The 25,239-nt window shown below is 52.9% G+C and overlaps 1 protein-coding gene across 1 annotated transcript; it reads right to left on the bottom strand.

The window, feature by feature from the left end:
* Positions 1–777: 777 nt before the first annotated feature.
* LOC141124129 (small ribosomal subunit protein mS26-like) lies at positions 778–11,128 on the bottom strand (the record flags this gene model as incomplete). The annotated part of the gene is given in 2 exon segments (XM_073612207.1): positions 778–1,034; positions 10,924–11,128. Coding segments are annotated over 2 exon segments (434 nt in total), but the record flags the coding sequence as incomplete, so codon positions are not given.
* Between the last annotated feature and the right edge of the window lie 14,111 nt (positions 11,129–25,239).

A 25,239-nucleotide genomic window follows, 5' to 3' on the forward strand; every position in this document is an offset into this window, starting at 1 on the left:
GGACATACCCCAGTGCGGTCAGTAAGGTGGTAGGACATACTCCCAGTGCGGTCAGTATGGTGGTAGGACATACCCCAGTGCGGTCAGTAAGGTGGTAGGACATACCCCAGTGCGGTCAGTATGGTGGTAGGACATACTCCAGTGCGGTCAGTATGGTGGTAGGACATACTCCAGTGCGGTCAGTAAGGTGGTAGGACATACCCCAGTGCGGTCAGTAAGGTGGTAGGACATACCCCAGTGCGGTCAGTATGGTGGTAGGACATACCCCAGTGCGGTCAGTAAGGTGGTAGGACATACTCCAGTGCGGTCAGTATGGTGGTAGGACATACCCCAGTGCGGTCAGTAAGGTGGTAGGACATACCCCAGTGCGGTCAGTATGGTGGTAGGACATACCCCAGTGCGGTCAGTAAGGTGGTAGGACATACCCCAGTGCGGTCAGTATGGTGGTAGGACATACCCCAGTGCGGTCAGTAAGGTGGTAGGACATACCCCAGTGCGGTCAGTATGGTGGTAGGACATACCCCAGTGCGGTCAGTAAGGTGGTAGGACATACCCCAGTGCGGTCAGTATGGTGGTAGGACATACTCCAGTGCGGTCAGTAAGGTGGTAGGACATACCCCAGTGCGGTCAGTATGGTGGTAGGACATACCCCAGTGCGGTCAGTAAGGTGGTAGGACATACCCCAGTGCGGTCAGTATGGTGGTAGGACATACTCCAGTGCGGTCAGTAAGGTGGTAGGACATACTCCAGTGCGGTCAGTAAGGTGGTAGGACATACCTGAGTGCGGTCAGTAGAAGAGTATACTCTTTGTAGCGGCGTTGTATATTCAGAAGCTCCTCTATAGACACCATTGGTGGATATTTGATACGGGAGGCCTTGGACTTGGCTGGGGGGTCATGGCGAGACTTTCTACCCCGACACTGGGTAATACAAGGTGTGCGGGGGAGGCGGATCAAGATGGCGGCCCGTGGAATCTGTAACATGACGTCACACGGAGAGCTCAGCGAGAGAAGAATATGGCGACTCCGGGGGATCTACAGACACAAAACACTCTGTCAGAAGAACGCACCGAACTCCACACCCCCACATGACCCTTCACCTTCTAGATATTCTTAGGCTCCGCCCCCTGTAATGTCACCTATATATTCCTAGGCTCCACTCCCTGTAATGTCACCTCCTATATATTCCTAGGCTCCGCCCCTAAAATGTCACCTCCTGTATATATTCCTAGGCTCCGCCCCCTGTAACGTCACCTATATATTCCTAGGCTCCGCCCCCTGTAACGTCACCTCTTATATATTCCTAGCATCTGCCCCTCCCAGAGATAAGAACACAGAAGAGGGACGGCGGAAAAGGAACACGTGCGTCATCCAGTCCGCCATATTGTTTATTATCCGAGCATGGCAGTGTAGATCTCGGACCACACCTCCTGGAAGGTATACCAGCTCTGTGGAGGCGGGGGTTGGTCTCCTTCGGAGGTCGTGTTCCTGTATAGCTCGGTCCCTACGATCTGTGGGCGGTAATCACAGCGCTCTGTCAGATGGGGGGCGGCCAGTCTGATGACACGAGGGTTAGGCTGAGTGTGTGATTAGATTGGCCAGACGGAGATCTGTGTGTATGGGGGGGGGGGGGTCCTAGAAGGTCAATCTCTCACAGACAGGAAACAATCGTCCTCTATGCGCTCCGATCACACCGGGAATGCAGCCTTCGGGGAGCTGCGGTGCAGAAATCTTATTTTTTGCCGCACAGCTCTACAGCTCCCCCCACAGGTCAGTGAATGGGTCACACTGACAACTAAACCCAAACACAAATCTAATAGACTGCAGCTCACCGCCCTTACATGTGACGCCTGCATTGCTTTTCTGGTTTATTTCCCATTGATCCTGCCAGAGACGCACTTCCTGTCATCTGCACTGAAGAATATCTTCCCCTCCCCCCATGTATTGGAGGTGAGGAGATACAGGCAAAAATAATATCAATAAACTGGTTTTAAATTGCCGTAGAAATATGTTTGAAATCAAATCTTTATTATTTTGTGGCAATAACATGGTGTGGGCGGAGTTCTGCCAGTCACAGGCTGGGTCAAGCCCCCTCCAGCCTGTGTTTTAGAAAAAGGAGGAGGTGAAGCCTCCATTAATCTACATATAATATCCACCCCCCCAATTGTGGGCATGGAGGAGAAGGAAGGGAGGGAGTGGCCTGTCATTGTGTATACGCCCACATGTGACTCTATAGTCACATGGGCTGCTCAGATGTGATAGGAGGAAATGCTCAGCATAGAAACTCACTGAAAACTGAGCACGTGCAGAACTGCCACCACTGCTCTACAATGGGGAGATGGACAGGAGGGGGGACATGGACAGGAGGGGGGGACATGGACAGGAGGGGGGAGATGGACAGGAGGGGGGACATGGACAGGAGGGGGGGGACATGGACAGGAGGGGGGGACATGGACAGGAGGGGGGGACATGGACAGGAGGGGGGACATGGACAGGAGCAGGATCCTCCAGAAAAGGAATCTCATAGTGAGGAGTATGGACAGCATGGAATACACCATTGATTGATGGGGGTTTAGTGACACTATAAAGGACAGAGATGACAAGTCCCCGATCCTTCTATAGGCAGGGATGGCGAGGAGAAAAGCCTCGTTACGTGTAGTTTACACTTTAGAGAAGAATCCTGGGAAGGCTCAGAAGGCGGTTTAGTCCATCCAATGAGGACTTCAGACAACCCATGGAGGGGCCGGAGCAGCTCTCTCCCCAACTGCGAATAAATTCAGAACATCTCAGCCAGACTGACATCCAATAAGAATGAGGAAGCCGAATCCGGGACATGAAGGGAACCTGTCCTCGCTCCACTCTTTCCGGAAGAAATTCTAAGAGAAAATTATATCCCCGTCTTTGTGCTCAATGAAGGAAAGATCTTCCACAATCCATGGAAATTCTTCCTTCTACTGAGGAGGGGGTCCATAACTCAACATCCTTGTCCCTCAGGGTTTTCCCATCAAGATCCAGACACTCCATTCCCGTAAAAACCCGTAGTTCTGGCCTTGGGCCAAGAACCACCGCCCCCCCCCCAACAAAGAAGGTCCAGCCCGACTGGTAGAGACCAAGGTGGAAGGAGGAGCGCCCCCTGAAAAAGGAAGGTCCAGCCTGACCAGCAGAGGCCAAGGTGGGAGGAGGAGGGGCACCTGGATGGATTTAGCTTCTGCAAGACTTCTCGAAACTGAGAGGAAAGAAGGAAATCCCATTCTTGGGACCAATGTTTATTGGTCTTGACTAAAATGTAATTTTAGCTTTAGGCGTATTTTAGTCATCTGAATTGATTTGGTCGTATTTTAGTTGGCTAAAATAGTGTTAATTTAGTAAACGAAACTTTTTCCATCAATGAAACAGTGCTTGGGACACAGCAAGACTCTCCCTCCTTTATTACAGGAATGTCTGGACTTTCCTGGTGGCATCCATGGATGGCTTCCCTCACCGGTAGGCTATCCTAGAAGAAAGTCCCTGACTTCATTCCCAGTCACTCTGACTTATTGCCTGGCCGAATAGGCAGTCTGCTGTTGATTTGCGGTGCCCTTTATGTTGAATACAGAGATGGGAGGCAATGTTCTCTTCTCCCCGAAACAGTTCCTGAGCTAGCCTAGGATGAGGCTGCTCTGGTCCCCCATTAATGGTTCAGGTAAGCCGATATCAGAGAGGATCATTACCTCCAGATCATTGAGTGAAGAGCTGGCAGGGCTTGTTTTGTTACGACGAGCTCCTTTGGGTTGTATGAGGCCTGAGCCAACTTCCAGGACCACGCGGCCAAAAAAAGGTCAGGCGTCCCCAGGACCACGCGGCCAAAAAAAGGTCAGGCGTCCCCAGGACCACGCGGCCAAAAAAAGGTCAGGCGTCCCCAGGACCACGCGGCCAAAAAAAGGTCAGGCGTCCCCAGGACCACGCGGCCAAAAAAAGGTCAGGCGTCCCCAGGACCACGCGGCCAAAAAAAGGTCAGGCGTCCCCAGGACCACGCGGCCAAAAAAAGGTCAGGCGTCCCCAGGACCACGCGGCCAAAAAAAGGTCAGGCGTCCCCAGGACCACGCGGCCAAAAAAAGGTCAGGCGTCCCCAGGACCACGCGGCCAAAAAAAGGTCAGGCGTCCCCAGGACCACGCGGCCAAAAAAAGGTCAGGCGTCCCCAGGACCACGCGGCCAAAAAAAGGTCAGGCGTCCCCAGGACCACGCGGCCAAAAAAAGGTCAGGCGTCCCCAGGACCACGCGGCCAAAAAAAGGTCAGGCGTCCCCAGGACCACGCGGCCAAAAAAAGGTCAGGCGTCCCCAGGACCACGCGGCCAAAAAAAGGTCAGGCGTCCCCAGGACCACGCGGCCAAAAAAAGGTCAGGCGTCCCCAGGACCACGCGGCCAAAAAAGGTCAGGCGTCCCCAGGACCACGCGGCCAAAAAAGGTCAGGCGTCCCCAGGACCACGCGGCCAAAAAAGGTCAGGCGTCCCCAGGACCACGCGGCCAAAAAAGGTCAGGCGTCCCCAGGACCACGCGGCCAAAGGTCAGGCGTCCCCAGGACCACGCGGCCAAAGGTCAGGCGTCCCCAGGACCACACGGCCAAAGGTCAGGCGACCCCAGGACCACACGGCCAAAGGTCAGGCGACCCCAGGACCACACGGCCACAAAGGTCAGGCGTCCCCAGGACCACACGGCCACAAAGGTCAGGCGTCCCCAGGACCACGCGGCCAAAAAAAGGTCAGGCGTCCCCAGGGCCACAAAGGTCAGGCGTCCCCAGGGCCACACGGCCACAAAAGGTCAGGCGACCCCAGGACCACACGGCCACAAAGGTCAGGCGACCCCAGGACCACACGGCCACAAAGGTCAGGCGTCCCCAGGACCACACGGCCACAAAGGTCAGGCGACCCCAGGACCACACGGCCACAAAGGTCAGGCGTCCCCAGGACCACACGGCCACAAAGGTCAGGCGTCCCCAGGACCACACGGCCACAAAGGTCAGGCGTCCCCAGGACCACACGGCCACAAAGGTCAGGCGTCCCCAGGACCACACGGCCACAAAGGTCAGGCGTCCCCAGGACCACGCGGCCAAAAAAAGGTCAGGCGTCCCCAGGGCCACAAAGGTCAGGCGTCCCCAGGGCCACACGGCCACAAAAGGTCAGGCGACCCCAGGACCACACGGCCACAAAGGTCAGGCGACCCCAGGACCACACGGCCACAAAGGTCAGGCGTCCCCAGGACCACACGGCCACAAAGGTCAGGCGTCCCCAGGACCACACGGCCAAAGGTCAGGCATTAGCCATACCAGTTGAGTCACTTTAGAACTTTTCTGATGAAAGGAGCACATTAGTCATCTGAATCTATGAAGTGTTGGATTCCGTACTTTCTTCAGTTTTTGGTTTGAGAACTGCGATTTGGTGATTAGAACTTTTTTTGCATGCATGCTTTTTGGAGGAGATTAAGCAATCTCACATTTTCTCGCACATAATTATGGCACACATATATGCGTTTGCACAGTTTAAGGTTTATTTTTAGGAGGTTTCTCCACACTTCTTTTTCACACATTTTTGGTTTTATATAATCGCATCAGCAGTTTTTTGCAGAAGTCATTCCTTATCACACATATTCATGGTTTACAGTTAAGAGAGCTTTGCTTTGAACACATTGAATGTTGTGTGAATATGGAGACAAACTCATGAAATAAGCACTTTATTCATACAATTATATAGAGAATTGTTTTTAGATATGAAGAATTAGACAATGAGGCCGATTCCACACATAATCGGGGCAGAGAACATGGCCTCCCATCTGAGTGACTGGGAATGGAGTCAGGGACTTTCTTCTAGGATAAGCCATCGCTGAGGGAAGCCATCTATGGATGCCACCAGGAAAGTCAGACATCTCTAAGCCCTCATGCACACAGGCTGTTAAATAAACGTTATGAAAACGCCAGTATCTTTGCAGTGAATTTTTTAAACTTTTTTCAGCTTTTTTCAGCGTTTTTGCAATAGCGTTTTTTAGCGTTTTTGAGCGTTTTTCAGTGTTAGAACGTTTTTACAGCTGAAAAACATCTTTCAGAACGCACTGGTCCTGGGTTTTTTTTTACAGCTTAAAAACGCTTATGCCACTTGCAGCTCAAAAACGCCTAGGTGGGCATGAAGCCATAGACTAACATAGACAGGCCTTTTTAAGCTGCAAAAAAAGCTCAAAAAAGCAGCTGTAAAAACGTCCGTGTGCATGAGGACTAACAAAGGAGGGAGATTCTTGAGACATCATGCCGTGTCCCAAGCAATGTTCATTTCATTGACCGAAAAAGTTGTCAACTAAAATACGACAAACAATTCAGATGACTAAAATACACCTGAAGCTAAAATTGCATTTTAGTCAAGACTATGACTAAAACTAAATCCAAAACGAACATAGTTACATAGTAGGTGAGGTTGAAAAAAAAAGACACAAGATCGATGCCCCCCGCTGAGACCACCGCCTGTGGAAGGGGTGAGGAGGGGTGAGGAGGGGAGGGGTGAGGAGGGGTGAGGGGTGAGGAGGGGTGAGGGGTGAGGAGGGGTGAGGAGGGGAGGGGTGAGGAGGGGTGAGGGGTGAGGAGGGGTGAGGGGTGAGGAGGGGTGAGGAGGGGTGAGGAGGGGTGAGGAGGGGTGAGGAGGGGTGAGGAGGGGTGAGGAGGGGTGAGGAGGGGTGAGGAGGGGTGAGGAGGGGTGAGGAGGGGTGAGGAGGGGTGAGGAGGGGTGAGGAGGGGTGAGGAGGGGTGAGGAGGGGTGGAGGAGGGGAGGGTGGGGGAGGGGTGGGGTGGAGGAGGGGAGGAGGAGGGGAGGGGGAGGGGAGGAGGAGGGGTGGGGGAGGGGTGGGGGAGGGGTGGAGGAGGGGAGGAGGAGGGGAGGAGGAGGGGGAGTGGAGGAGGGGTGGGGGAGGGGTGGAGGAGGAGAGGGTGGGGGAGGGGAGGAGGAGGAGAGGGTGGGGGAGGGGAGGAGGAGAGGGTGGGGGAGGGGGAGGGGTGAGGAGGGGGAGGGGTGAGGAGGGGGGAGGGGGAGGGGTGAGGAGGGGGAGGGGTGAGGAGGGGAGGGGAGGAGAAAGGGGAGGGGAGGGGAGGGGGAGGGGAGGGGGAGGGGAGGGGGAGGGGTGGGGGAGGGGTGGGGGAGGGGAGGGGGAGGGGTGGGGGAGGGGAGGGGTGGGGGAGGGGCGAGGAGGGGGTGGGGGAGTAGGGGTGGGGAGGGGTGGGGGAGGGGGGGAGGAGTAGGGGGAGGAGGGGTGGGGAGTAGGGGGAGGAGGGGGTGATGAAACGTGGATTGTATCCTGGAGACTCTGTAGTCTGGGTGGAATTCGATGATTTCTCTCCATCAGCCGTCTAATCTATCCAATGTCTCCAGAACCTTCCGATGGCACAAACAGGAGGTGCAGTGGGTAGGAATGTACAGTGGGTAGTATGGGAAGTATCGGGTGGCTCGGTGGGCAGTATTGGAGTGGAGAAGTGGGTAGTGCTGGGTTGTACAAGTGAGCACAGTAGGTAGTAGTATTGGGGTGGAGGTAGGTGACTCGTTGGGCAGTATTGGGGTGTAGGTAGGTGGCTCGGTGGGCAGTATTGGAGTGTGGGTAGGTGGCTCGGTGGGCAGTATTGGGGTGTGGGTAGGTGGCTCGGTAGGTAAGTATTGGGGTGGAGGTAGGTGGCTCGGTGGGTAAGTATTGGGGTGGAGGTAGGTGGCTCAGTGGGTACAGTGGGGAGTATTGGGGTGTGGGTAGGTGGCTCGGTGGGAAGTATTGGGGTGTAGGTAGGTGGCTCGGTGGGCAGTATTGGGGTGTGGGTAGGTGGCTCGGTGGGCAGTATTGGGGTGTAGGTAGGTGGCTCGGTGGGCAGTATTGGGGTGTGGGTAGGTGGCTCGGTGGGCAGTATTGGGGTGTGGGTAGGTGGCTCAGTGGGTACAGTGGGAAGTATTGGGGTGTGGGTAGGTGGCTCGGTAGCTAAGTATTGGGGTGGAGGTAGGTGGCTCAGTGGGAAGTATTAGGGTGTAGGTAGGTGGGCAGTATTGGGGTGTAGGTAGGTGGCTCGGTGGGCAGTATTGGGGTGTGGGTAGGTGGCTCGGTGGGAAGTATTGGGGTGTAGGTAGGTGGCTCGGTGGGCAGTATTGGGGTGTGGGTAGGTGGCTCGGTGGGCAGTATTGGGGTGTAGGTAGGTGGCTCAGTGGGCAGTATTGGGGTGTAGGTAGGTGGCTCAGTGGGCAGTATTGGGGTGTAGGTAGGTGGCTCAGTGGGTACAGTGGGGAGTATTGGGGTGTGGGTAGGTGGCTCGGTGGGCAGTATTGGGGTGGAGGTAGGTGGCTCAGTGGGAAGTATTGGGGTGTGGGTAGGTGGCTCGGTGGGAAGTATTGGGGTGTGGGTAGGTGGCTCGGTGGGCAGTATTGGGGTGTAGGTAGGTGGCTCAGTGGGCAGTATTGGGGTGTAGGTAGGTGGCTCAGTGGGAAGTATTGGGGTGTGGGTAGGTGGCTCGGTGGGAAGTATTGGGGTGTGGGTAGGTGGCTCGTTGGGCAGTATTGGGGTGTAGGTAGGTGGCTCGGTGGGCAGTATTGGAGTGTGGGTAGGTGGCTCGGTGGGCAGTATTGGGGTGTGGGTAGGTGGCTCGGTAGGTAAGTATTGGGGTGGAGGTAGGTGGCTCGGTGGGTAAGTATTGGGGTGGAGGTAGGTGGCTCAGTGGGTACAGTGGGGAGTATTGGGGTGTGGGTAGGTGGCTCGGTGGGAAGTATTGGGGTGTAGGTAGGTGGCTCGGTGGGCAGTATTGGGGTGTGGGTAGGTGGCTCGGTGGGCAGTATTGGGGTGTAGGTAGGTGGCTCGGTGGGCAGTATTGGGGTGTGGGTAGGTGGCTCGGTGGGCAGTATTGGGGTGTGGGTAGGTGGCTCAGTGGGTACAGTGGGAAGTATTGGGGTGTGGGTAGGTGGCTCGGTAGCTAAGTATTGGGGTGGAGGTAGGTGGCTCAGTGGGAAGTATTAGGGTGTAGGTAGGTGGGCAGTATTGGGGTGTAGGTAGGTGGCTCGGTGGGCAGTATTGGGGTGTGGGTAGGTGGCTCGGTGGGAAGTATTGGGGTGTAGGTAGGTGGCTCGGTGGGCAGTATTGGGGTGTGGGTAGGTGGCTCGGTGGGCAGTATTGGGGTGTAGGTAGGTGGCTCAGTGGGCAGTATTGGGGTGTAGGTAGGTGGCTCAGTGGGCAGTATTGGGGTGTAGGTAGGTGGCTCAGTGGGTACAGTGGGGAGTATTGGGGTGTGGGTAGGTGGCTCGGTGGGCAGTATTGGGGTGGAGGTAGGTGGCTCAGTGGGAAGTATTGGGGTGTGGGTAGGTGGCTCGGTGGGAAGTATTGGGGTGTGGGTAGGTGGCTCGGTGGGCAGTATTGGGGTGTAGGTAGGTGGCTCAGTGGGCAGTATTGGGGTGTAGGTAGGTGGCTCAGTGGGAAGTATTGGGGTGTGGGTAGGTGGCTCGGTGGGAAGTATTGGGGTGTGGGTAGGTGGCTCGGTGGGCAGTATTGGGGTGGAGGTAGGTGGCTCGGTGGGCAGTATTGGGGTGTAGGTAGGTGGCTCAGTGGGCAGTATTGGGGTGTGGGTAGGTGGCTCGGTGGGAAGTATTGGGGTGTAGGTAGGTGGCTCAGTGGGAAGTATTGGGGTGTGGGTAGGTGGCTCGGTGGGAAGTATTGGGGTGTAGGTAGGTGGCTCAGTGGGAAGTATTGGGGTGTGGGTAGGTGGCTCGGTGGGAAGTATTGGGGTGTGGGTAGGTGGCTCGGTGGGCAGTATTGGGGTGGAGGTAGGTGGCTCGGTGGGCAGTATTGGGGTGTAGGTAGGTGGCTCAGTGGGCAGTATTGGGGTGTGGGTAGGTGGCTCGGTGGGAAGTATTGGGGTGTAGGTAGGTGGCTCAGTGGGCAGTATTGGGGTGTAGGTAGGTGGCTCAGTGGGAAGTATTGGGGTGTGGGTAGGTGGCTCGGTGGGAAGTATTGGGGTGTGGGTAGGTGGCTCGGTGGGCAGTATTGGGGTGGAGGTAGGTGGCTCGGTGGGCAGTATTGGGGTGTAGGTAGGTGGCTCAGTGGGCAGTATTGGGGTGTGGGTAGGTGGCTCGGTGGGAAGTATTGGGGTGTAGGTAGGTGGCTCAGTGGGAAGTATTGGGGTGTGGGTAGGTGGCTCGGTGGGAAGTATTGGGGTGTGGGTAGGTGGCTCGGTGGGCAGTATTGGGGTGGAGGTAGGTGGCTCGGTGGGCAGTATTGGGGTGTAGGTAGGTGGCTCGGTGGGCAGTATTGGGGTGTGGGTAGGTGGCTCGGTGGGAAGTATTGGGGTGTAGGTAGGTGGCTCAGTGGGAAGTATTGGGGTGTGGGTAGGTGGCTCGGTGGGAAGTATTGGGGTGTGGGTAGGTGGCTCGGTAGGTAAGTATTGGGGTGGAGGTAGGTGGCTCAGTGGGTACAGTGGGGAGTATTGGGGTGTGGGTAGGTGGCTCGGTGGGTAAGTATTGGGGTGGAGGTAGGTGGCTCAGTGGGTACAGTGGGGAGTATTGGGGTGTGGGTAGGTGGCTCGGTGGGAAGTATTGGGGTGTAGGTAGGTGGCTCAGAAGGTAAGTATTGGGGTGTGGGTAGGTGGCTCGGTGGGAAGTATTGGGGTGTAGGTAGGTGGCTCAGTGGGTACAGTGGGGAGTATTGGGGTGTGGGTAGGTGGCACGGTGGGCAGTATTGGGGTGTGGGTAGGTGGCTCGGTGGGAAGTATTGGGGTGTAGGTAGGTGGCTCAGAAGGTAAGTATTGGGGTGTGGGTAGGTGGCACGGTGGGCAGTATTGGGGTGTAGGTAGGTGGCTCGGTGGGAAGTATTGGGGTGTAGGTAGGTGGCTCAGTGGGGAGTATTGGGGTGTGGGTAGGTGGCTCGGTGGGTAAGTACCGGGAAGATTTCTCTCACCTCAGGTGAAGCTTCTCTCGTGTCTTCAGGGCGCCGCCATGTTGGTGACCTGTAAGCCCCGCCCCCTTTCTGACGCCATTCGGTGACTTTCCCGCCCACAGAGTTAAAGAAGGAAAGCTCCGCCCTGTAGGCGGAAGAGGGCGGAGCGGCTGAGTAAGGAATGAGACTATGTCTCATCAGATGAGGTGACCCGTCAAAATGTGTAACGGAAGTGACGTTTCGTCGCCGCCATCTTGCTACACCCCGCACTCCTCCATAAGGATACACTGAGAAGGGGTAAAGCGGACATCTTGTTACACCCACCGAGTTTTGCATTCTACACTTATTTATAGCAGTAAAGTGAGTTTATATAGTGAAATACAAGACTCAGAACTCCGTCTGATTGGTAAGATGTTGAATTTTAAAAGCAGCGGCAACCCTGATCATCTCACAGGTTTGCTGATCTGACAGAAGATCGCTGCTTTTAAAATTCAACATCTAACCAATCAGACGGAGTTCTGAGTCTTGTATTTCACTATATAAACTCACTTTACTGCTATAAATAAGTGTAGAATGCAAAACTCGGTGGGTGTAACAACATGTCCGCTTTACCCCTTCTCAGTGTATCCTTATTGAGGAGTGCGGGGTGTAGCAAGATGGCGGCGACGAAACGTCACTTCCGTTACACATTCTGACGGGTGATGAATCTCGGGAGGGGAGTATAAAATGATTGGAGGAATACGATCAGACATGACGGTGAGCTCCGTCATAGTGGGAGGAGATGGAGGAGGAGTTCTGACCGGATGACAGTGCAGGGTGCAAAATCATTCCTGAATGGGAGGAGTCTGAGATGTGGGAGGGGTGTGATTCCTGAATGGGAGGGTCTCATTCCTGGGTGGGAGGGGTGTGATTCCTGAATGGGAGAGGTCTCATTCCTGGGTGGGAGGGGTGTGATTCCTGAATGGGAGGGGTCTCATTCCTGGGTGGGAGGGGTCTTATTCCTGGGTGGGAGGGGTCTCATTCCTGGGTGGAAGGGGTGTGATTCCTGAATTGGAGGGTCTCATTCCTGGGTGGGAGGGGTGTGATTCCTGAATGGGAGGGGTCTCATTCCTGGGTGGGTGGGGTGTGACTCCTGAATGGGAGTGGTCTCATTCCTGGGTGGGAGGGGTGTGACTCCTGAATGGGAGGGGTCTCATTTCTGGGTGGGAGGGGTGTGATTCCTGAATGGGAGGGGTCTCATTCCTGGGTGGAAGGGGTGTGACTCCTGAATGGGAGGGGTCTCATTTCTGGGTGGGAGGGGTGTGATTCCTGAATGGGAGGGGTCTCATTCCTGGGTGGGAGGGGTGTGATTCCTGAATTGGAGGGTCTTATTCCTGGGTGGGAGGGGTGTGATTCCTGAATGGGAGTGGTCTCATTCCTGGGTGGGAGGGGTGTGACTCCTGAATGGGAGGGGTCTCATTTCTGGGTGGGAGGGGTGTGATTCCTGAATGGGAGGGGTCTCATTCCTGGGTGGGAGGGGTGTGATTCCTGAATGGGAGTGGTCTCATTCCTGGGTGGGAGGGGTGTGATTCCTGAATGGGAGGGTCTTATTTCTGGGTTGGAGGGGTGTGATTCCTGAGTGGGAGGGGTGTGATTCCTAAGTGGGCGGGGTCTCATTCCTGGGTGGGAGGGGTGTGATTCCTGAATGGGAGGGTCTTATTCCTGGGGGAAAAGGGTGTGATTCCTGGGTGGGAGGGTCTTATTCCAGGGTGGGAGGGGTGTGATTCCTGGGTGGGAGGGGTCTCATACCTGGGTGGGAGGGTCTTATTCCAGAGTGGGAGGGGTCTCATTCCTGGGTGGGAGGGTGTGATTCCTGAATGGGAGGGTCTCATTCCTGGGTGGGAGGGGTGTGATTCCTTAATGGGAGGGTCTTATTCCTGGGTGGGAGGGTGTGATTCCTGAGTGGGAGGGGTCTCATTCCTTGGTGGGAAGGGTGTGATTCCTGAATGGGAGGGTCTTATTTCTGGGTGGGAGGGGTTTGATTCCTGAATGGGAGGGTCTCATTCCTGGGTGGGAGGAGTGTTATTCGTGAATGGGAGGGTCTTATTTCTGGGTGGGAGGGGTGTGATTCCTTAATGGGAGGGGTCTCATTCCTGGGTGGGAGGGGTGTGACTCCTGAATGGGAGGGGTCTCATTTCTGGGTGGGAGGGGTGTGATTCCTGAATGGGAGGGGTCTCATTCCTGGGTGGGAGGGGTGTGATTCCTGAATGGGAGGGTCTTATTCCTGGGTGGGAGGGGTGTGATTCCTGAATGGGAGGGGTCTCATTCCTGGGTGGGAGGGGTGTGATTCCTGAATGGGAGGGGTCTCATTCCTGGGTGGGAGGGGTGTGATTCCTGAATGGGAGGGGTCTCATTCCTGGGTGGGAGGGGTCTTATTCCTGGGTGGGAGGGGTCTCATTCCTGGGTGGAAGGGGTGTGACTCCTGAATGGGAGGGGTCTCATTCCTGGGTGGGAGGGGTGTGACTCCTGAATGGGAGGGGTCTCATTCCTGGGTGGGAGGGGTGTGATTCCTTAATGGGAGGGTCTTATTCCTGGGTGGGAGGGTGTGATTCCTGAGTGGGAGGGGTCTCATTCCTTGGTGGGAAGGGTGTGATTCCTGAATGGGAGGGTCTTATTTCTGGGTGGGAGGGGTTTGATTCCTGAATGGGAGGGTCTCATTCCTGGGTGGGAGGAGTGTTATTCGTGAATGGGAGGGTCTTATTTCTGGGTGGGAGGGGTGTGATTCCTTAATGGGAGGGGTCTCATTCCTGGGTGGGAGGGGTGTGACTCCTGAATGGGAGGGGTCTCATTTCTGGGTGGGAGGGGTGTGATTCCTGAATGGGAGGGGTCTCATTCCTGGGTGGGAGGGGTGTGATTCCTGAATGGGAGGGTCTTATTCCTGGGTGGGAGGGGTGTGATTCCTGAATGGGAGGGGTCTCATTCCTGGGTGGGAGGGGTGTGATTCCTGAATGGGAGGGGTCTCATTCCTGGGTGGGAGGGGTGTGATTCCTGAATGGGAGGGGTCTCATTCCTGGGTGGGAGGGGTCTTATTCCTGGGTGGGAGGGGTCTCATTCCTGGGTGGAAGGGGTGTGACTCCTGAATGGGAGGGGTCTCATTCCTGGGTGGGAGGGGTGTGACTCCTGAATGGGAGGGGTCTCATTCCTGGGTGGGAGGGGTGTGATTCCTGAATTGGAGGGTCTCATTCCTGGGTGGGTGGGGTGTGACTCCTGAATGGGAGTGGTCTCATTCCTGGGTGGGAGGGGTGTGACTCCTGAATGGGAGGGGTCTCATTTCTGGGTGGGAGGGGTGTGATTCCTGAATGGGAGGGGTCTCATTCCTGGGTGGAAGGGGTGTGACTCCTGAATGGGAGGGGTCTCATTTCTGGGTGGGAGGGGTGTGATTCCTGAATGGGAGGGGTCTCATTCCTGGGTGGGAGGGGTGTGATTCCTGAATTGGAGGGTCTTATTCCTGGGTGGGAGGGGTGTGATTCCTGAATGGGAGTGGTCTCATTCCTGGGTGGGAGGGGTGTGACTCCTGAATGGGAGGGGTCTCATTTCTGGGTGGGAGGGGTGTGATTCCTGAATGGGAGGGGTCTCATTCCTGGGTGGGAGGGGTGTGATTCCTGAATGGGAGGGTCTTATTCCTGGGTGGGAGGGGTGTGATTCCTGAATGGGAGGGGTCTCATTCCTGGGTGGGAGGGGTGTGATTACTGAATGGGAGGGGTCTCATTCCTGGGTGGAAGGGGTGTGACTCCTGAATGGGAGGGGTCTCATTCCTGGGTGGGAGGGGTGTGATTCCTGAATGGGAGGGTCTTATTCCTGGGTGGGAGGGGTGTGATTCCTGAATGGGAGGGTCTTATTCCTGGGTGGGAGGGGTGTGATTCCTGAATGGGAGGGGTCTCATTCCTGGGTTGGAGGGGTGTGATTCCTGAATGGGAGGGGTCTCATTCCTGGGTGGGAGGGGTGTGATTCCTGAATGGGAGGGTCTTATTCCTGGGTGGGAGGGGTGTGATTCCTGAATGGGAGGGTCTTATTCCTGGGTGGGAGGGGTGTGATTTCTGAATGGGAGGGGTCTCATTCCTGGGTGGGAGGGGTGTGATTCCTGAATGGGAGGGGTCTCATTCCTGGGTGGGAGGGGTGTGATTCCTGAATGGGAGGGGTCTTATTCCTGGGTGGGAGGGGTGTGATTCCTGAATGGGATGGGTCTCATTCCTGGGTGGGAGGGGTGTGATTCCTCAATGGGATTGGTCTCATTCCTGGGTGGGAGGGGTGTGATTCCTGAATGGGAGGGGTCTCATTCCTGGGTGGGAGGGGTGTGATTACTGAATGGGAGGGTCTTATTCCTGGGTGGGAGGGGTTTGATTCCTGAATGGGAGGGGTCTCATTCCTGGGTGGGAGGGGTGTGATTCCTGAATGGGAGGGTCTCATTCCTGGGTGGGAGGGGTCTCATTCGTGGGTGGGAGGGGTGTGATTCCTGAATAGGAGTGGTCTCATTCCTGGGTGGGAGGGGTGTGATTCCTGAATGGGAGGGGTCTCATTCCTGAATGGGAGGGGGTCTCATTCCTGGGTGGGAGGGGTCTCATTCCTGGGTGGGAGGGGTGTGATTCCTGAATAGGAGTGGTCTCATTCCTGGGTGGAGGGGTGTGATTCCTGAATGGGAGGGTCTTATTCCTGGGTGGGAGGGGTGTGATTCCTGAATGGGAGGGGTCTCATTCCTGGGTGGGAGGGGTGTGATTCCTGAATGGGAGGGGTCTCATTCCTGGGTGGGAGGGGTGTGATTCCTGAATGGGAGGGGTCTCATTCCTGGGTGGGAGGGGTGTGATTCCTGAATGGGAGGGGTCTCATTCCTGGGTGGGAGGGGTCTCATTCCTGGGTGGAGGGGTGTGATTCCTGAATGGGAGTGGTCTCATTCCTGGGTGGAGGGGTGTGATTCCTGAATGGGAGGGGTCTCATTCCTGGGTGGGAGGGGTGTGATTCCTGAATGGGAGGGGTCTCATTCCTGGGTGGGAGGGGTGTGATTCCTGAATGGGAGGGGTCTCATTCCTGGGTGGGAGGGGTCTCATTCCTGGGTGGAGGGGTGTGATTCCTGAATGGGAGTGGTCTCATTCCTGGGTGGAGGGGTGTGATTCCTGAATGGGAGGGGTCTCATTCCTGGGTGGGAGGGGTGTGATTCCTGAATGGGAGTGGTCTCATTCCTGGGTGGGAGGGGTGTGATTCCTGAATGGGAGGGTCTTATTTCTGGGTTGGAGGGGTGTGATTCCTGAGTGGGAGGGGTGTGATTCCTAAGTGGGCGGGGTCTCATTCCTGGGTGGGAGGGGTGTGATTCCTGAATGGGAGGGTCTTATTCCTGGGGGAAAAGGGTGTGATTCCTGGGTGGGAGGGTCTTATTCCAGGGTGGGAGGGGTGTGATTCCTGGGTGGGAGGGGTCTCATACCTGGGTGGGAGGGTCTTATTCCAGAGTGGGAGGGGTCTCATTCCTGGGTGGGAGGGTGTGATTCCTGAATGGGAGGGTCTCATTCCTGGGTGGGAGGGGTGTGATTCCTTAATGGGAGGGTCTTATTCCTGGGTGGGAGGGTGTGATTCCTGAGTGGGAGGGGTCTCATTCCTTGGTGGGAAGGGTGTGATTCCTGAATGGGAGGGTCTTATTTCTGGGTGGGAGGGGTTTGATTCCTGAATGGGAGGGTCTCATTCCTGGGTGGGAGGAGTGTTATTCGTGAATGGGAGGGTCTTATTTCTGGGTGGGAGGGGTGTGATTCCTTAATGGGAGGGTCTTATTCCTGGGTGGGAGGGGTCTCATTCCTGGGTGGGAGGGGTGTGATTCCTGAATGGGGGGATCTTATTTCTGGGTGGGAGGGGTGTGATTCCTGAGTGGGAGGGGTGTGATTCCTAAGTGGGCGGGGTCTCATTCCTGGGTGGGAGGGGTGTGATTCCTGAATGGGAGGGTCTTATTCCTGGGGGAAAAGGGTGTGATTCCTGGGTGGGAGGGTCTTATTCCAGGGTGGGAGGGGTGTGATTCCTGGGTGGGAGGGGTCTCATACCTGGGTGGGAGGGTCTTATTCCAGAGTGGGAGGGGTCTCATTCCTGGGTGGGAGGGTGTGATTCCTGAATGGGAGGGTCTCATTCCTGGGTGGGAGGAGTGTTATTCGTGAATGGGAGGGTCTTATTTCTGGGTGGGAGGGGTGTGATTCCTGAATGGGAGGGTCTCATTCCTGGGTGGGAGGAGTGTTATTCGTGAATGGGAGGGTCTTATTTCTGGGTGGGAGGGGTTTGATTCCTGAATGGGAGGGTCTCATTCCTGGGTGGGAGGAGTGTTATTTGTGAATGGGAGGGTCTTATTTCTGGGTGGGAGGGGTGTGATTCCTGAATGGGAGGGTCTCATTCCTGGGTGGGAGGAGTGTTATTCGTGAATGGGAGGGTCTTATTTCTGGGTGGGAGGGGTGTGATTCCTTAATGGGAGGGTCTTATTCCTGGGTGGGAGGGGTCTCATTCCTGGGTGGGAGGGGTGTGATTCCTGAATGGGAGGGTCTTATTTCTGGGTGGGAGGGGTGTGATTCCTGAATGGGAGGGTCTCATTTCTCGGTGGGAGGAGTCTGGAGAAGAGGAAAGTTGCAGGGTCTGCATTCCTGTAGAAGTATGTAAAGCGGCAAAAATACAAATTGGTCCGCCCCCCTCCCCACCCCCGCTTTTTTTTTTCTCTTTTATTTGTTTCACATTTTGACCTCGCCCTCGCAGCGCCGGTATCGGCTCCTGGGATTGGTGGGTAATTTGGATTCTCTTCCCCCCCGCTGAGCTATTGTGTTCTGAGCCCCCCTCCCCCCAGAACACAGTGATCTGCTATTGGATGGAATATTGTAATGAAGAGGATGGTGAGAGCGGCTTCTATCGGAGCTGAACACACTGAATGTCCCCTCCCCCCTCTGTGTGTTCCCAGCCTATGTCTCCCTCTTCATGACGGGGGAAGGGAGGAGGGACGATTGGATCTTCTATCCTGGAGGGCTGAAGGTGATTGGTCCCTCAGCGTGTTCTACATGTAGGAAGGTTTGGGGTGGAATCGGTGAATACGGTGGGGGGAGGAGGACACTCAAGGCTCATTGGAAGCTTTCTGAACGTCAATCAGAGCCGCTGTCACCAAATACAATGGAGAGCTTACAGTCTGGTCACACCATGTGTTCCCTTCAAATATTATACCCCATGTCGCTTTAGTGCTGCTTCAAAGTGTCTTCAAAGCCTCCATAGAAGTCTATGGCAAAGCTTGTTTGAAGCACCATCGAAACACCACCGATACATCATCAAAACACCACCAATACATCATTGAGGCACCACCAAAACACCACCGATACATCATTGAGGCACCACCAAAGCACCATCATCAAAACGCCACTGATACATCATTGAGGCACCACCAAAACACCACCGATACATCATTGAGGCACCACCGATACATCATTGAGGCACCACCAAAACACCACCGATACATCATTGAGGCACCACCGATACATCATTGAGGCACCACCAAAGCACCATCATCAAAACACCACCGATACATCATCAAAACACCACCAAAGCACCACCAATACATCATTGAGGCACCACCAAAACACCACCGATACATCATTGAGGCACCACCAAAACACCACCAATACATCATTGAGACACCACCAAAGCACCATCATCAAAACACCACCGATACATCATTGAGGCACCACCAAAACACCACCGATACATCATTGAGGCACCACCGATACATCATTGAGGCACCACCGATACATCATTGAGGCACCACCAAAACACCACCAATACATCATTGAGGCACCACCAAAACACCACTGATACATCATTGAGGCACCACTGATACATCATTGAGGCACCACCAAAACACCACCAATACATCATTGAGGCACCACCAAAACACCACTGATACATCATTGAGGCACCACCAAAACTCCACTGATACATCATTGAGGCACCACTGATACATCATTGAGGCACCACCAAAACACCACCAATACATCATTGAGGCACCACCAAAACACCACTGATACATCATTGAGGCACCACCAAAACTCCACTGATACATCATTGAGGCACCACCGATACATCATTGAGGCACCACCGATACATCATTGAGGCACCACCAAAACACCACCGATACATCATTGAGGCACCATCGAAGCACCAACAAAACACCACAGAAGCACCATCAAAGCACCACCATCATTGAAGCACCATCGATACATCATCAAAACACCACCAAAGCACCATCATCAAAACACCACTGATACATCATTAAGGCACCACCAAAACACCACTGATACATCATTAAGGCACCACCAAAACACCACTGATACATCATTGAGGCACCACCAAAACACCACTGATACATCATTGAGGCACCACTGATACATCATCCAAAGCACCATCATCAAAACGCCACCGATACATCATTGAGGCACCACCAAAACACCACCGATACATCATTGAGGCACCATCGAAGCAGCACCAAAACACCACAGAAGCACCATCATTGAGGCACCACCAAAACACCACAGATACATCATTGAGGCACCACCAAAACACCACTGATACATCATTGAGGCACCACCAAAACACCACCGATACATCATTGCGGCACCACCGATACATCATCCAAAGCACCATCATCAAAACGCCACTAATACATCATTGAGGCACCACCAAAACACCACCGATACATCATTGAGGCACCACCGATACATCATTGAGGCACCACCAAAACACCACCGATACATCATTGAGGCACCACCGATACATCATTGAGGCACCACCAAAGCACCATCATCAAAACACCACCGATACATCATCAAAACACCACCAAAGCACCACCAATACATCATTGAGGCACCACCAAAACACCACCGATACATCATTGAGGCACCACCAAAACACCACCAATACATCATTGAGACACCACCAAAGCACCATCATCAAAACACCACCGATACATCATTGAGGCACCACCAAAACACCACCGATACATCATTGAGGCACCACCGATACATCATTGAGGCACCACCGATACATCATTGAGGCACCACCAAAACACCACCAATACATCATTGAGGCACCACCAAAACACCACTGATACATCATTGAGGCACCACTGATACATCATTGAGGCACCACCAAAACACCACCAATACATCATTGAGGCACCACCAAAACACCACTGATACATCATTGAGGCACCACCAAAACTCCACTGATACATCATTGAGGCACCACTGATACATCATTGAGGCACCACCAAAACACCACCAATACATCATTGAGGCACCACCAAAACACCACTGATACATCATTGAGGCACCACCAAAACTCCACTGATACATCATTGAGGCACCACCGATACATCATTGAGGCACCACCGATACATCATTGAGGCACCACCAAAACACCACCGATACATCATTGAGGCACCATCGAAGCACCAACAAAACACCACAGAAGCACCATCAAAGCACCACCATCATTGAAGCACCATCGATACATCATCAAAACACCACCAAAGCACCATCATCAAAACACCACTGATACATCATTAAGGCACCACCAAAACACCACTGATACATCATTAAGGCACCACCAAAACACCACTGATACATCATTGAGGCACCACCAAAACACCACTGATACATCATTGAGGCACCACTGATACATCATCCAAAGCACCATCATCAAAACGCCACCGATACATCATTGAGGCACCACCAAAACACCACCGATACATCATTGAGGCACCATCGAAGCAGCACCAAAACACCACAGAAGCACCATCATTGAGGCACCACCAAAACACCACAGATACATCATTGAGGCACCACCAAAACACCACTGATACATCATTGAGGCACCACCAAAACACCACCGATACATCATTGCGGCACCACCGATACATCATCCAAAGCACCATCATCAAAACGCCACTAATACATCATTGAGGCACCACCAAAACACCACCGATACATCATTGAGGCACCATCGAAGCAGCACCAAAACACCACAGAAGCACCATCATTGAGGCACCACCAAAACACCACAGATACATCATTGAGGCACCACCGATACATCATCCAAAGCACCATCATCAAAACACCACCGATACACCATTGAAGCACCATCAGAGCACCATTAACCACTTCAGCCCCAGAAGGATTTACCCCTCTTCCTGACCAGAGCACTTTTTGAGATTCGGCACTGCGTTGCTTTATCTGACAATTGCGCGGTCGTGCGACGTTGTACCCAAACAAAATTGACGTCCTTTTTTCCCCACAAATAGAGATTTCTTTTGGTGGTATTTGATCACCTCTGCGGTTTTTATTTTTTGCGCTATAAACAAAAAAAAGCGACAATTTTTTTAAAAAAAGCAATATATTTTACTTTTTGCTATAATAAATATCCCAAAAAAAAAATATAAAAAAACAGATTTCTTCCTCAGTTTAGGCCGATCGTATTCTTCTACATATTTTTGGTAAAAAAAATAATTCGCAATAAGCGTTTATTGATTGGTTTGCGCAAAAGTTATAGTGTCTACAAAATAGGGGATAGATTTATGACATTTTTATTATGAATTTTTTTTTTTTTTTTTTTTTAGTAATGGCGGCGATCAGCGATTTTTAACGGGACTGCGACATTATGGCGGACACATCAGACATTTTTGACACCATTTTGGGACCATTGTCATTTATACAGCGATCAGTGCTATAAAAATGTACTGATTACTGTGTAAATGACACGGGAAGGGGTTAAACACTAGGGGGCGATCAAGGTGTTAAGTGTGTCCTAGGGAGTGATTCTAACTGTGGGGGGATGGGCTACCACTGACATGACAGCGATCACTGGGAGCAGCAGATCCCCGTCATGTCACAAGGCAGAACGAGGAAATGTCTTGTTTACAAAGTCATCCTCGCTCTTCTTAAGCTCCATGACACAATCTCGGGCCCCCGGCGGACATCGAGTCCACGGTCATGGAGTACGCGGCGGGTACGCCCGCCCACAATGCTGTGATTTAAAGGGGACGCGCCTGTACGCCCATTTGCCCAGCCGTGCCATTGTGCCGACCTACGTGCGCTGGGCGGCTAGTGGTAAAGCATCATCAGAGATCTGGATGACAAGCCCAGGACCTCCTCGCCATGTTTTATCATAGAGGAGTAGAGATCTAGATGATGAGCCCAGGACCTCCTCGTCATGTTTTATCATAGAGGAGTAGAGATCTAGATGATGAGCCCAGGACCTCCTCGCCATGTTTTATTATTGAATAGTAGAGATCCGCATGATGAGCCCAGGACCACCTCGCCATGTTTTTTTATAGAGGAGTAGAGATCTAGAGGATGAGCCCGGGACCTCCTCGCCATGTTTTATTATAGAGGAGTAGAGATCTAGATGATGAGCCCAGGATCTCCTCGCCATGTTTTATTATAGAATAGTAGAGATCTAGATGATGAGCCCAGGACCTCTTCGCCATGTTTTATTATAGAGGAGTAGAGATCTAGATGATGAGCCCAGGACCTCCTCGCCATGTTTTATTATAGAGGAGTAGAGATCTAGATGATGAGCCCGGGACCTCCTCACAATGTTTTATTATAGAGGAGTAGAGATCTAGAGGATGAGCCCAGGACCTCTTCGCCATGTTTTATTATAGAGGAGTAGAGATCTAGATGATGAGCCCGGGACCTCCTCACAATGTTTTATTATAGAGGAGTAGAGATCTAGAGGATGAGCCCAGGACCTCTTCGCCATGTTTTATTATAGAGGAGTAGAGATCTAGATGATGAGCCCAGGACCACCTCTCCATGTTTTATTATAGAGGAGTAGAGATCTAGAGGATGAGCCCAGGTCCTCCTCGCCATGTTTTATCATAGAAGAGTAGAGATCTAGAGGATGAGCCCAGGACCTCCTCGCCATGTTTTATTATAGAGGAGTAGAGATCTAGATGATGAGCCCAGGACCTCCTCGCCATGTTTTATCATAGAAGAGTAGAGATCTAGAGGATGAGCCCAGGACCTCCTCGCCATGTTTTATCATAGAAGAGTAGAGATCTAGAGGATGAGCCCAGGACCTCTTCGCCATGTTTTATCATAGAAGAGTAGAGATCTAGAGGATGAGCCCAGGACCTCCTCACCATGTTTTATCATAGAAGAGTAGAGATCTAGAGGATGAGCCCAGGACCTCCTCGCCATGTTTTATTATAGAGGAGGAGAGATCTAGATGATGAGCCCAGGACCACCTCTCCATGTTTTATTATAGAGGAATAGAGATCTAGATGATGAGCCCAGGACCTCCTCGCCATGTTTTATTATAGAGGAGTAGAGATCTAGATGATGAGCCCGGGACCTCCTCACAATGTTTTATTATAGAGGAATAGAGATCTAGATGATGAGCTCAGGACCTCCTCACAATGTTTTATTATAGAGGAGTAGAGATCTAGATGATGAGCTCAGGACCTCCTCGCCATGTTTATTATAGAGGAGTAGAGATCTAGGTGATGAGCCCGGGACCTCCTCACAATGTTTTATTATAGAGATCTAGATGATGAGCCCAGGACCTCCTCGCCATGTTTTATTATAGAGTAGTAGAGATCTAGATGATGAGCCCGGGACCTCCTCACAATGTTTTATTATAGAGGAGTAGAGATCTAGAGGATGAGCCCGGGACCTCTTTGCCATGTTTTATTATAGAGGAGTAGAGATCTAAATGATGAGCCCAGGACCTCCTCGCCATGTTTTATTATAGAGGAGTAGAGATCTAGAGGATGAGCCCAGGACCTCCTCGCCATGTTTTATTATAGAGGAGTAGAGATCTAGATGATGAGCCCGGGACCTCTTCGCCATGTTTTATTATAGAGGAGTAGAGATCTAGATGATGAGCCCGGGACCTCCTCACAATGTTTTATTATAGAGGAGTAGAGATCTAGATGATGAGCTCAGGACCTCCTCGCCATGTTTTATTATAGAGGAGTAGAGATCTAGAGGATGAGCCCAGGACCTCCTCGCCATGTTTTATTATAGAGGAGTAGAGATCTAGATGATGAGCCCAGGACCTCCTCGCCATGTTTTATCATAGAAGAGTAGAGATCTAGAGGATGAGCCCAGGACCTCCTCGCCATGTTTTATCATAGAAGAGTAGAGATCTAGATGATGAGCCCGGGACCTCTTCGCCATGTTTTATTATAGAGGAGTAGAGATCTAGATGATGAGCCCGGGACCTCCTCACAATGTTTTATTATAGAGGAGTAGAGATCTAGATGATGAGCTCAGGACCTCCTCGCCATGTTTTATTATAGAGGAGTAGAGATCTAGGTGATGAGCCCGGGACCTCCTGACATTGTTTTATTATAGAGATCTAGATGATGAGCCCAGGACCTCCTCGCCATGTTTTATTATAGAGGAGTAGAGATCTAGATGATGAGCCCAGGACCTCCTCGCCATGTTTTATTATAGAGGAGTAGAGATCTAGATGATGAGCCCGGGACCTCCTCACAATGTTTTATTATAGAGGAGTAGAGATCTAGAGGATGAGCCCGGGACCTCTTCGCCATGTTTTATTATAGAGGAGTAGAGATCTAAATGATGAGCCCAGGACCTCCTCACCATGTTTTATTATAGAGGAGTAGAGATCTAGAGGATGAGCCCAGGACCTCCTCGCCATGTTTTATTATAGAATAGTAGAGATCTAGAGGATGAGCCCAGGACCTCCGCACCATGTTTTATTATAGAGGAGTAGAGATCTAGATGATGAGCCCGGGACCTCTTCGCCATGTTTTATTATAGAGGAGTAGAGATCTAGATGATGAGCCTGGGACCTCTTCGCCATGTTTTATTATAGAGGAGTAGAGATCTAGATGATGAGCCCAGGACCTCCTCGCCATGTTTTATTATAGAGGAGTAGAGATCTAGAGGATGAGACCGGGACCTCCTCGCCATGTTTTATTATAGAGGAGTAGAGATCTAGAGGATGAGCCCAGGACCTCCTCGCCATGTTTACGGACGAGGCAGAGGGCTGATTCCTCCATCACATTGGAGGAATCAGAGAGCATTGTGTCAACATCGGAAGAAGAGAAGAGGGAAGAAGACGATGGAGAAGAGCAGGCCAATGCTAGCAAGAGAGCGGCAAAAGAGCAGAAGACAGCGGAGGAGCCCGGCAGAAGAACCGGAGAGCGGGAGAAGAGGCCAGAGAGAGCGGAGAAGTCTGAAGAGACCCCCAAAGTCGCAAGAAGACCCCCGGAGCTGCCTAATAATTTACTTTAAAAACCTGTGTAGTGTTTTTTTATTGACACTTTTTTCC

This window comes from Aquarana catesbeiana, linkage group LG01, assembly GCF_042186555.1.
Source record: "Aquarana catesbeiana isolate 2022-GZ linkage group LG01, ASM4218655v1, whole genome shotgun sequence".
In the NCBI taxonomy this organism is placed as follows: domain Eukaryota; kingdom Metazoa; phylum Chordata; class Amphibia; order Anura; family Ranidae; genus Aquarana; species Aquarana catesbeiana.